General features: G+C 44.6%; 1 protein-coding gene across 5 annotated transcripts; it reads left to right on the top strand.

Moving 5' to 3' along the window:
• Positions 1-150: 150 nt before the first annotated feature.
• TBP (TATA-box binding protein) lies at positions 151-10798 on the top strand. Of its 5 annotated transcripts, XR_015708812.1 has the most exons (9): positions 718-841; positions 2608-2851; positions 3502-3833; positions 5228-5315; positions 7342-7433; positions 8626-8793; positions 9084-9178; positions 9509-9787; positions 10126-10798. XR_015708812.1 is itself a non-coding variant. In XM_087776869.1 (8 exons), the coding sequence occupies exons 2-8, from the start codon at positions 2798-2800 to the stop codon at positions 10203-10205; spliced, it is 909 nt and encodes a 302-aa protein (XP_087632995.1). In that variant the 5' UTR covers positions 151-289; positions 2608-2797; the 3' UTR covers positions 10206-10798. The 5 variants fall into 5 exon arrangements, 4 of the variants coding, with proteins under 4 accessions (XP_087632995.1, XP_087632992.1, XP_087632993.1 ...); XM_087776869.1 differs by lacking the exons at positions 718-841; positions 9509-9787 and adding an exon at positions 151-289; XM_087776866.1 differs by lacking the exon at positions 9509-9787 and having other exon boundaries at positions 721-841.
• The last annotated feature ends 1746 nt before the right edge of the window (positions 10799-12544 follow it).

Genomic DNA, 12544 nt, shown 5'->3' with positions numbered 1-12544 from the left:
GCGGTCCACCGCTCTAGGAGGGCAGCGGCGGCCTCGTCTCGTCTGCTCTGGAGGACGTCAAGGCCCGCACAGGCGGCGGGGGGCGTCCGCGGCCGTTGGGGGCGGCGGTCGGGTCACCACCGGCCCCTTCACCGGCCCGCTCCCCGCGGGGCTTTTCCCAGCCAGGGCTCGGCGGGTTCCCCTGGGCACGGCGCGCAGCACCGGTTCGTGCCCGGTCCGAGTGCTGTCAGCCCCTGTCTTGTGAGCGCCTGGTCATGGAAGCAAGCGGGCTGATAGCGGCTGCGGTGAGGTGATCAAAGACCCCCCTGTGCTGGAGCGGACGGGGAAACAAGGGGGAAGGGCTGGGGCAGGGGTGCCCGGGGAGCAGGGGATGCGTGTGGGCCTCTGCAGGCGCAGCGCGTCCCTCTGGTCGGGAAGAAGAGCTTGCTGGTGCTGAAGAGCTGCGCACGGGGGGCAGCGAGCACCGCCAGCCGGCGGCGCCGCAGCGAGGAGCCGGGGGCGGCGATTTGTACAGCGAGAAAATGGGGGACAACCCTCCAGCACACGAGCCTGTGGCCAGGCCAGGCCTGGCGCAGGAGCCACGCGTGGCAGCGCTGGGCGCTGCTGGAGAACGAGGGCCGCCGCCCGCCTGGGCAAGGCGCCGGCCGGCCCCGCTCCTCGGGCTGGGGCTGGGGCTGGCAGGCCGGCGGCCTCCCCGCGCCCTCACTGAAGATGGCGGCGGGCAAGGCGGTGCAGGCGCTCGGCGGAAGTGACGCGCTCGGGACGCGCCGGCGGCGCGGGCGCGGGGCGCAGCTTGGCTCCGGCGGGCCCTGTGCGGCGGCGGCGGGAGCGGCAGGGGCAGGTATAGGTATAGGTATAGGTATGGGTACGGGTATAGGTACCGGCCGCGCCGCGCCCGCCTTCCCCCCCGCTCCCTCCCGGGGCCGCCGCACGCCCCGCTGCCCGGGGAGGGGACGACGGGTGCCAGCGCCAGCGGGCCCGCGATGGGCCTGGAGGGCGGGGGCGGTGCGCGGGGCCGGGCTCGCTCCGCACCTCCCCGTCGGCGCCGCCGCAGGGCCGGGGCCCTCCGGGCCGGCCTGAGCCGCGGGGGAAGCGGCGAGGGGCTCCCGCGGCGAGGAGGTGGCGGCCCCCCGCGCTCCGCGGGGCTCCGGCGCGTCTCGGGGGCGAGCGGCGGCCGTCGGTGCCGGGGGCGGGATGGCCGCGGGCCGCGGCGGTCGCCGCCTTCCCCGTGTGAGGGCGGGCGGGAAGGGGGGCGCGGCGGTGGCGCGGCCCTGCCGTCAGGGGCGGCTGCGCGCTGCTGGGGCCGGCCTCCGGGCGGGTGGGGGTCGCCTCACGCCGAAACTGGCTCTTTCCGAGCGCCCCCCGCCCCGAAAGGGGGCTCGGGGCCTTCTCCGGGTGTCCCTTGCCTCCGGACTCTGTTGCCTCGACAAAAGCGTTCCCCGACGGTGGTAGTGGGGAGGCGAGCAAGCCCCGGTTAGATGGTTGCAAGATGGACCTCTGCGTCGGCGGTGGGCTGCCTGCGGGTCCTGGCGGGCCGGGTGTCTGGACTTCCCGCTAAACAGCTGGGCTGTCGAGGAGTTGGCTTTGTTTCTTCTGGCGTAATGTTTAGGCTTCTAATTTACCCCTGTCTCCAGGTTGTAAAATCTGGATGGATGCTCTTTGATACATTCGGTGAGATAATATTGTCTTATCGTCACAGGGGAAAAAAGCATGTCTTTTCAGCTGCAGTATTAATATTAATGTAATTCTGAGTTCTCATACCTCAAAAAAAAAAAAAAAAAGGCTGAATAGGCTTTCTTCAAATTTTGAGGTGGTCCACTTCTGGCCTAAAAATGATCTTGAGTGTTTCTGGGCAATAGATATCTAGTTAAGAAAGCTATAATTTAATGGAAAAATACTTGATATCAAGGTGTTACATTTAAATTCTCCACTTGTGTCGTTTATTTCCATAACAGAGCAACAGAGGTATAGTTAAAAAAAAAAAACAAAACAAACGTGCATACATTTCACTTGTGTACCTGAAATTGGCTTTCACGTATTTCTTTTTTTCTCATAAAGCGCGTGTCGTTGTTTGAAATGTGTTAGTGCTTTATTTTACGGAAGTGGATGGAAGAGTGTTACCTAGTTCTGATTTGACCAGAGATACTTTTCACATAGAAGAAAAAATATTTTTGGAAGCCCAAGCCTTAAAATGGCCAGGAAGAGATTTACAAGCAATGTGTCAGTAAGCTTGTCAGTTAGTAGTCAGTGGAATTCAATTCTAAAAAAATCAGTGCTTTTCCAGCTAAAGCAAAGCTTGGAGTAGAATAAGCATTAGCAGCTTTAGTTGTTTGTGCAGCAGGGTTTGGTTAGATAGAGGCCTGCTCGTGTGAGTCAGGTTACCGGCCGGGGGCTTCAACAGAAGCGCGCTGCAAAGGTTGCATAGAGTGTGCCTGAAAAAGGTTATTTTTATGGATTGTGCACGTGTGTGCACGCACGTGTGTGTGAATGTTCTCATATATATATATTTGTATGTGGGTGTCTCTTATCTAGCTCAGCAGCTGATAGGTTTGCTTTTGGTTTTGTTTTTAGATATTGTTCTCAAGATACTACTTTTTCTCTTTGCAGGCTTTGATTAGTATATTAGACTCATAAGACGCATTTCTCTGGAGCTGATGTTTTCCTAACACTTTCAGCTTGGCTTAAAAAGCTACTTTGCTGGAATGTTTTAAAGGGTTAAAAACCCTCTAGGGTTTGAAGTTAATTTAAATTAATTGAAGGAAATACTTCTGGTCTCACCAAAGAAATAACTGGAATCATGGATCAGAACAACAGCTTACCACCCTACGCTCAAGGCTTAGCCTCCCCTCAGGTAAAAACAAATGATTTAATACGCAACTGTGATCTGAATTTCTTTGTGAAAGTGTTGTCCGTTTCTTGCAAGTAACTTCAGATTTTTTGTTCGCAGATCTGAAAAATTCTGCTAGGTATAGAATAATAGTAGTACAAAGCAGAATTTTAAAACCATCAATTTGTATATCCAGAGGTATAAGAAACATGCAGATATATGGGATTTCTTTAAGTTGAAATATAACTGACAAGTAGGAAATATTAATTTAATTTTGGTGGTTGCCGTTTAAACTAACTTATACATAATGGACTGTCGCTGTGCTATGAACGCATTTGGTACAAGGAGCACAGTCTTTGTTCAAACAATTGCAAGTTAAATTGTGAGTCAAAGTTGAGACATGCTTGCAAGGTAGTGTGAGAAGCTTATCAGCATCCCTGGCTGGAGATGAACAACGGCAGAACTGACGGATCCCTAGAGATAATATTTTATTTTATAGAAGAACTGCATTTCCAAGGGCTTTCTGTTTTTAGTGAGTTACTGCTATATGCCTCAGGTTTGATATGATCAACTTACATTGATTTATTTTTAGACTCCTCCTGAAAACCTTTTCTCTTAAAAACAAAATGGAGTCAACAGGATCTGTGGCTTCTGTTTCGTGCTTTCTTCTGCAGGGTGCAATGACTCCAGGAATTCCAATTTTTAGCCCGATGATGCCATACGGCACAGGACTGACACCACAGCCTGTCCAGAGCACCAACAGTCTGTCCATCCTAGAGGAACAGCAGCGGCAGCAGCAGCAGCAGCAAGCAGCGCAGCAATCTACATCACAGCAAGCGACGCAGGGAACATCTGGTCAAACTCCCCAGCTCTTCCACTCACAGACTCTTACCACAGCCCCTTTGCCGGGAACCACCCCTCTGTACCCCTCTCCAATGACTCCGATGACTCCAATAACTCCCGCAACACCGGCATCTGAGAGCTCTGGGATAGTGCCACAGCTACAGTGAGTGTCCCATGTGTTAGTGCAGCATGTCCTTTCTCAGATAGCACTTTAAAGACTTAGGACCAAAGCCACATCAGGAACTGAGTACTGCATTTTGGTGGAAAGGGAGGTCCTGAGAATTTATGGGTCTCCTCTAGCAATATGAGTAATTTTTGCCTTTATTTTTAGCTTAGCTTCATTACTAACCCGCTTAGTAATATAAACAGTTTCTTAGTGATTTATCAACCATACATCATCTAAGCATACCAGTGGAGGATGTTATATATGTCTTCATTTAGCACCATTGTAACTTTTAACTCTGTGCACTTTAGGAGTGCATCATGCTTTAGCTATAAAGTAGTCTGGGTTGATAATCTGGTATTTCAAAATATGTATACCTTGAAACACATTCTCATTTGTAATTTACGTGGTACTTGTGACCTGTTCGCAGTAAAGCAAATAGCTCCACTTTGCAAACAGCTCCACTTCACTATGCGTAGAATTTTGTTAGTGAGGTATTAAAGCAGAATACAGGAACTGTCACAGCCAAAAGGGAATTAGAAGGGTAGAGGGGAAGAAACTAGCTGCTAGCCTAGAAGCTAGAGCTTTGTTGTACTTAATATTCCATGTTCCCTTTTCTAATTCGTGACTACAGCTGAGTTTGTCATAAGGGGGAAAAAACCCTAGAACTAGTTCTGGGTTTAGGTATGAAAGTATTTTCACCAAACTTTAGTTTTAAAGATACTTTTACAGCAATTTCCAGAAGGTCCAAAGAGAAGTGGTTGATAACGTGAATTTTGCACTGAAAGAGTAGTTCCTCGTATTTCTTTTTTTTTTTTTTCTCCATTGAGGACCTTCATATTTCAGGGTTTTCCCAGAAAACAGATTTCCAAGGAAATTTTGCATCTAGGAACTTCTCTTAAACTTTCTAGAGACCTGCTTTCCTGTCGCCTGGCAGTGGCTTTACCTCCTGAGTCATTCCCACTTAGTCCTGCACCTCTTCTTCCTCCTTGAAGGGCATACCAAGGAAAATTTCAGATAGTACTGTTGATCCCTCATTTTCTCCTGTCTCCAGCAGCTTCCCTGATTGTGGTGGGGGCTCTCAGCATCAAGGATTTTTCCTGCCAAGCTGACATAGAGATTCTTCCCATGAGATACCTTTCATAATAGTTGGTGGATAAGGAGGAATCAGCAATCATGCCTTAGGAGCCACTGCCCTACAAAAGGAGGTTCCTGAGCCAAAACACTGCTCAGTGCTCCTGTCAGTAGGAAAGATGTCATTTAAACTCACTTGGAGAAACAAATTTAAAAGAAAAACACCAAAAAACCCAAAATTAATCAAGCATAGTTAAAAATGAGGAAGATGCAAAAATTCTTTATTGTCTTTTTAATGTATTTCTCTAAACTATCTTCAGGAATATTGTGTCCACGGTGAATCTTGGTTGCAAACTTGACCTAAAAACTATTGCGCTTCGTGCCCGAAATGCTGAATATAATCCCAAGGTAAGAGAAATGTATTGGAGTTCATACTATAGCAGATATGGCAAAGGCACAGGTTATGGGTATAGTTTGCTGAAATAGATTGAAAAACCTTCCTACTACAGATGCAGTTTTATAACTGTAGTTAAAAAAGAAATCTGTAATAAATTTAGAACATTCTGTCGAACAGTAAAAAGCATTTTTATACTGATGTAGCTGTGTTTTACACCAGGTTGTAATTTGGTAGATTTAGGAAGAACACAGGACGTTTAGAAGAACCTAACCAACAGTGTAATACACCAGCAAAGTTGTTTGTTGTAGAGCTGGCCTCTGCTGCTGTTCATCTGGGCACCTATGTTCGTAATGCTCAGAAAGTTCCTTTTTCATATTGCTGTGCAATGTCTGATGATGAAGTCTCGTTCCCTGTCTCCCAACAAGGAGAAAGAAAGGAAGAATTCAGCTCCTGGGCTCCTGCCAGAGCCACGGTTGTTCTGTATGCGCTGTGGCTTCCCCCACCTGGCTGCTCCCCTGGAATTCTTGTGGTCGCAGCGCAGTCGCTGGGTTTTTACAGTGTCGCTTCCCCTCTGAGCTCCGTGTTGTCCCGCAGTACTCCCGCCATCTCCGTGCTCCCGATGGCTAGGTTTGGTGGAACAGCAGAATGAAATTGATTTTTTTATTTTTCATGTCGACTTATAAGTTGCCCACTGCTTCTAAATACCAGTTTGTTAAACCCTGGGATTTTTTTTTTTAGCTCAGGAAGCTTTGAACAACAGCAGAGGACCTGGAGCGTTGAATCAAGAAAATTATGTCACTTCATTTTTCATTCGGGTGGCTTCTCTTGGGAATGTTATCTTTGCAGCCACAGTAGTTGGACACTATTTCTAATAAAAGTTTAGATGTTGTGTAGTTGAATTGACTGGCCTTGGGAAGGCTTCCGTTTTTCTAGGGTGTGGGGTTTTTTTGTTGTTTTAATATTTGGGATTTTGCTACAGTTTACCTGAACTCTGCTCTCAAAGCTTAAAGCAGGCATGCAGGCGTATGTGATAAATAACTGTTACTGTAAGCTTATATCAGTGATGCTGTTACATAATTACATGTGAGTAAGATATTGGTGCAGCAGCAATTTGAGCATGCCGTGGTAGCTCTTTAAGGTAGGGGTAGGTGGCTGTGTAAAACTTGTAGGCTAGAAAAATCAATACGAAATGCTGTTTTCCACAGTGGAGAGAAAGAAGGGTTATGTAACACACTCCTGACTTTTAGTCAGTGCATTCATCTATCAGCGAAAGATGTTGCTCGGCTGTATTATTTAAGCCATAGTTTGACAAACGTGCTGTTGGGTAACCCACGCTACTGCCTTGGTTATGTCAGCAGAACAGCTTATGGGACTGCATGATGAGCTGGTCCGAGTCAAATATAGCAGGAAAACAGGGGTTTGTGTGTGTGCATATGCCCACATCAGTTTGCAGTATCTCTTGCTTCAAAGAGTTTGAGATTATTTGGCAACGCAGGCAGAGATGTTACAGTACTTAGAATAAAAAGCTAGAGCTAACCGAGCTGCTGTGTTCTACTCTGGTAGTTGAGGTGACTTCTGTTTACACAGAATTTTGATCTCCAGCTGTTCTGTTTGCTGATATTCTAACACTGTCCAATTTTTAAAGACAGAAGCGAAACGTCGTAAAATATTTGCAGATAGATAGTCTTCCATCCTGCTTATAATGGATAAAATTCCAAGTCCTGTGGAGGAATTTTGTTATTTACTTATTTTTAAGATTGTCTCTGTTGCTCTGTTGCAAATGTTAGCATTATTTGTGTGTTGCATATACAGTAATGAGAGATGAGCTTAGTAAAATAGGAATGCAATGGTAAACGTCCTTCCTGTCTGACTCTACCTTTCAGTGTGGTTTTTCTGAAGCTACTTATGATTTAAGCATTTTAAGTAAATTTTGAGTGATCCGTAAGTATGTTTGAACTTAGTATTTCTTTGCAAATTTGGTTTTAATGTAATGATTACAGCAATATATCACTAATAGCCTCACCGCTCACATTTCAGCGTTTTGCTGCTGTTATTATGAGAATAAGAGAACCGCGTACTACTGCACTTATATTCAGCTCTGGAAAAATGGTGTGCACAGGAGCAAAAAGGTATGTTTAGGCATTACAAGCAAACTAGTTCAGGCTGTCTTTTCTCTTGTACCATGATGTTTTAGAAGTACCATTATTTGTATACAGTATTTGTATATATACAACAAAGCCCTACAGGTGCAACTAAGGTTGCTTCCCAATTATTTCAAATAGACTAATATACGTTCCTTCACAAAATCTCTTTTCATGACGGAAAGGACTTCCCTGCGAAGGGGGAAATGGTAGTTCTGTTTCTGAAGCTCTTTCATACAGTCTGATAAACTGGTTTCCAGAGGTGGTTATATTCACTTTTTTTGGCTTTGCATTTATATATATTTTTCTTAATAATTATTAAAAATTTCAATGACTATGCACTGGAACTGTGTAAACTGTAGGGGCGGTGGCAGAGGAAGAGTGATTTTATATTTGAATAGTTTCATTCTTCACAGGCCAAGAGCTCCCAGTCTCTGGTCCCTGTAGTCTGATCTGTTCCTAACATGATCATTGAAGCATAAGAATTGAAAACTAAACATAAGCTTAACTGCAGTGGGCAGGAGAGAAATTCTGCTCTGAAGAAGCCTGTGAGGAATCCAGAAGGAATAAGCTAATGAGCAGAGATGAATGAATAGAGCTGTACAGGAAACGCTTTCTTTGCCTGGTGGCGCTTGGAGTTCAAGTTGTCTTGCTCTGTGTTAGGATCAACCAGATCTCCAGCTGTTTACAAAACTGAAGCAAACCGAGTTCTGCAGCAGCCTGTAAGGCTGTGCAGTTGCGTTAAACCCAGGTTTGAATGCCTGGGCTGAATCAAGCAGAGGATTTTGGCAGTTGACAGATTTTTATAGAAATATGCATTTTCGAGCAGTAGTAGTTCAAAGTTGTTCTACACTGAAAACTTAAGTAACAGTTTTCATGTCTCATTAGAGGGACTCGGGGTGATATTTTGAGAGTGTGGAATATGTGGATTTGTAATTTACTGTTTTCTGCCTCACAAACAACGAGTACAACATTAATGGTGTTCAGGATCCTAGTGCCAAAATTAGCACGCAAACCAGTGCTAGTTGTTAATTTTGGTTGTAAAAATTTTGCATGTGACCTTCCCCCCCTGCCCCAACACAGACAGTTTTTTCCCAATTAAATATTTGTGGTTTAATGCTATTTGCTTCAAGTAATACTTAACTGAGGAAATAATATGTATATCCCTTTCTCACTTCAGTGAGGAGCAATCCAGACTGGCAGCAAGGAAGTATGCAAGAGTTGTTCAGAAACTCGGTTTTCCTGCAAAATTTTTGGATTTTAAAATTCAGAACATGGTGGGCAGCTGTGATGTGAAATTTCCCATCAGATTAGAAGGATTGGTACTCACACACCAGCAGTTCAGCAGGTAAAAAAACGGCTCTCTTCTGTTTCATCCTTGCTGCACATTGACTAGCTTAGGGAGTGACATCTGTTTAGATTATTCCCTTGCACCAGAGGGAAACCTGCATCGTTGTTCCCATCGCTGCTCTGCCTCGAGTGTAACTGAGGTTGCCCAATATGAACCCATCAAAGTGATCTTCTCTGCTACTTTCCAAATTTCAGTGAGGCCTACATCTGCTCTGCAGTCCTGCAGATGAAAGACCGGAACGTGCATCTGCAAGCATGTTCAAACGCTGTCACTCTCTTCTCTTACAGCTACGAGCCCGAATTGTTTCCTGGCTTAATCTACAGAATGATCAAGCCAAGAATTGTTCTCCTTATTTTTGTTTCTGGAAAAGTGGTTTTAACTGGTAAGTGAAGACAGTATCTTACTCCAGTAGGTCAGATTTAGACTGTATTACAGAGAACACACAATGATACCAGAGGTGTGGAATTTGCGAGGCATTTTCCTTTGGAGAAGACAGTACCAAGAAAGAACAGATAGTACAGTATTCTGTGGGTGAGAACACACAAAGCAAACCACACGTTTGGCTAAATCCCTGTAAGCAATGATCACGAATCCTAATCAAGTATGCAGGTGCCCAGAAAGCTGTAAGAGCGCAGGTAGCGTTTCTGGCAAAATCTGAAAGTCTCTTTCTGTGTGCTGGGTGTGTGTGACTGAGCTAACTGTTCTTTGACAGCTTGGCTGGAGGCTGCTGCCATTCTCCTTTGATACAGCAGCCAAAGAATGGGAGATACCCGAGCTCGAGGACCGAGGACCGCCTCAACCTCGGGCACTCCACCTGCACCCTTCCTTTTCCCCTCGTGCTGAGTCTTACTACGGAGAAAAAAACCCCACAAGACTCGCAGACAAAAGGAGCAGCACATCCCCGCGGTGTGGCAAGTGGTGGGCCTCTGCAGCGGTCCCCGCTGCCGGACCTTGCTCCCCAGATGTTCACGCTCTCAAAAAAGCTCCACCGGTTAGGCCTTTCTGCAGCAACGTCCTCTAGGGCTGTGCTTTGTAGTTGGGTCTCCTGCGGAAATTACGTGTAGAAAAATCCCATTTGCAAGTATAGCATAAGCACAAAGATGCTAATTGAAGTTTTACCAGTTATCAGAAGAAACAGTGATAAGGCTGCTAACGTACGCTCTAGATGAAATGAGTATCTTAAAAAAAAAATAAAATTGTAAAAATGGGAATTTATGGATATTCATAGGTTTATATTATATGGAGTCGCATTCAAATAAACATTCTAAAGGCTAAAATTAAGTATTTGGCAGAAGGTACAAACTAACTTAATTTCCTCTCTTTTTCTAGGTGCTAAAGTACGAGCAGAAATCTATGAAGCATTTGAAAACATCTATCCTATTTTAAAGGGATTCAGAAAGACAACGTAACAGTTTCTACATCTTTCAGAGAAACCGGGGGGATATTTTAAAAGCTATTGCGTACGGCACAGCAGTAACAAGAGATGGACTTCAGTGAAACTGCAACACCAGGACTTGGACTCTTTCCCAGTTAGTGCCTACTTCCCTGATGCTCAAGGGGAACTGTATTGTTGATTACGTCTACTGAGTTACTGTGAGTTGCTTTACAGGGCTGTTCCTGGAGCAGTCCCTCCAAGTTTTATTTATATTCTAGCTTTTAAATCGTTCTAATGCCAGTTCTATTAATAGAAAATCCATAAGTTGGTTTAAAAGACAAATGCAACTGTGTCACTCAGTGTATAAACCACTTAAATTGCCATGTATATATGTTTTAACTTCCTTCCGTAAGACCATGGTTTTTATAATTTTCAGAACTTAAGCTTTTAAATTTTTTCAATTTTAGATTTCTTTGGTGCCAGACACATTCCCTCTTTCCAGTATTAAGCAAGACAGAATAAATTTATTAATGAAAATGACTCACTGTACATATATATATAATATATACCTTCCTTCTCTTTCCTCCTTCAGCTCCACATGTACAATAAACCCTGTTTATACAATTATGGGAACTGTCTTAATGAATTTTAAAATTACCCAGCTGATAGAGTGAAATACATTGAAAACTTTTTAATTTAATCTGGATTTTTCAATAGCACATGCACTACTGTAAGTGACTTCTCGTTTGAGAGCATCTTAACCATGCTCTGGCTTGCTTACAAGCAGTCATATCCTTGGCAACATCTAGCTTGAGTATTTCTAGTCTGTGAAAGCAAGAGAGATGCCTGGTTAAGGAAGTTTGTGTTCAGGTATGCGTTGCCTCGTGTTCAACAGATGGGATTTATGCAAGTCTTAAATAACTACACTTGACCGAATTGGAACAAGAGATCCCTGCTTAGCTTCTAGAATTTCTTTAAATTACTACTTTTGTATTTTACCAACTATGACAGTCTCACTATAGTAGCGTTCCTGTAAAATGTCAAAGCCCTTCCAACTAGAGTCAGTATGTACATAATCTCCCCTCTGAACTGTGCTTGAAGCTTAACGGGCTGAGAACTAAAAATAAACTTTTTTTTCTCCAGTAAATTTTCAGTAATAGTAACCTCCTTTCTGTGGCTTGCACGTTCTTTCAAACAGCTTTTATCTAAAACTAACCCCAATGCAACCGTGGTCTCTTTGTTGACTGAGTTGGTGTTTCATTCCAGACCAAATGAAGTTTTGGCTGGCTTTGCTACTACTCCGTTTGCAAATCCTGAGTGACCTTAATCCTTAGTCCTCTCTACTCCCTCCATAGTGGCATATACCGGTGTTTCTCCAGGCGTTTTAATAATTGGTGTCGTGGATCTTATCCGAAAGCTGCTGTTTAATAAGTTAGCCTTACCAGGGTAAGTTCAAGGTACCCAAACACTGCATTGCCTTCAGTGCCACCCAACTCTGTGCCGTGAGCTAATGAACATTCCTGAGCGCTCTTGAACATAACTCTATGACTGTCCGTGCTCTTGCAGGACCGTGAACGATTACCAACTTACCTGCAAAACTCTCTAACTCTGTGGGAAAACTTGGAGCCTTAAGTAACTGTGGGATGGCTTTCAAGAAAATCAGTGAAGCTGTACTACAATGACTTAAGATACTGTTTGCTGTTCGTGATATGTACCAAGGCTTAAAACTACCCTTTTAGAAATTAAGTTCTGTGATGACCAAACAGCTTATACATAAAGCATTCCCTGCCCGCTCATTCGAGTATTTCCAACATCTAAATTAATACAAAACAAACCCCAACAGTGGGCTTAGGGCTTTCAAAAAATCACCTTCAGAATCACTGGTAAGCAGACATGAATGGTTTGAGCAGGATAAGGGAACATGCAGCTGAAGTAAATTCTATACTGAGACACCAGAAGAAAAAAAGCAGCCTTATCTTTTCTGCAACTGTAGCTATAGCCACAGGAGTAGTTAAGCAACTACCACAGTAAATTCAGCATTATGGTTTCACTTCTCTCTTGCCTCAGCTATGTGGCAGTCAAATATCAGAAGAATCCCTGCAGAAGGCACTTATTTTTGAACTCCACCAAAGATGGCAGACTTGAGGTACAATTCAGCTTGAAAATCTGCTGCTACCGGCAGTAAGTGACGAGACAAACATGTTCTGGTATGGCTGGCTCGGTTTAAACTGCTTCTGCACCAGACAGTCCCATGCAGAAATAGTTAAAACTATTAACTGAGTTAAAGTCAGATAAAACAATTCTTGTGCATTTTACCTTGAATAACGACTCAATCAGAACATGTAACAACTGCCAGGTTAGAATCAGTGTACC

Source organism: Nipponia nippon, unplaced genomic scaffold (genome assembly GCF_047370975.1).
Source record: "Nipponia nippon isolate SJK-2023a ecotype South Korea unplaced genomic scaffold, ASM4737097v1 scaffold_4, whole genome shotgun sequence".
Taxonomy (NCBI): domain Eukaryota; kingdom Metazoa; phylum Chordata; class Aves; order Pelecaniformes; family Threskiornithidae; genus Nipponia; species Nipponia nippon.
This window is presented reverse-complemented; position numbering and strand designations above follow the sequence as displayed.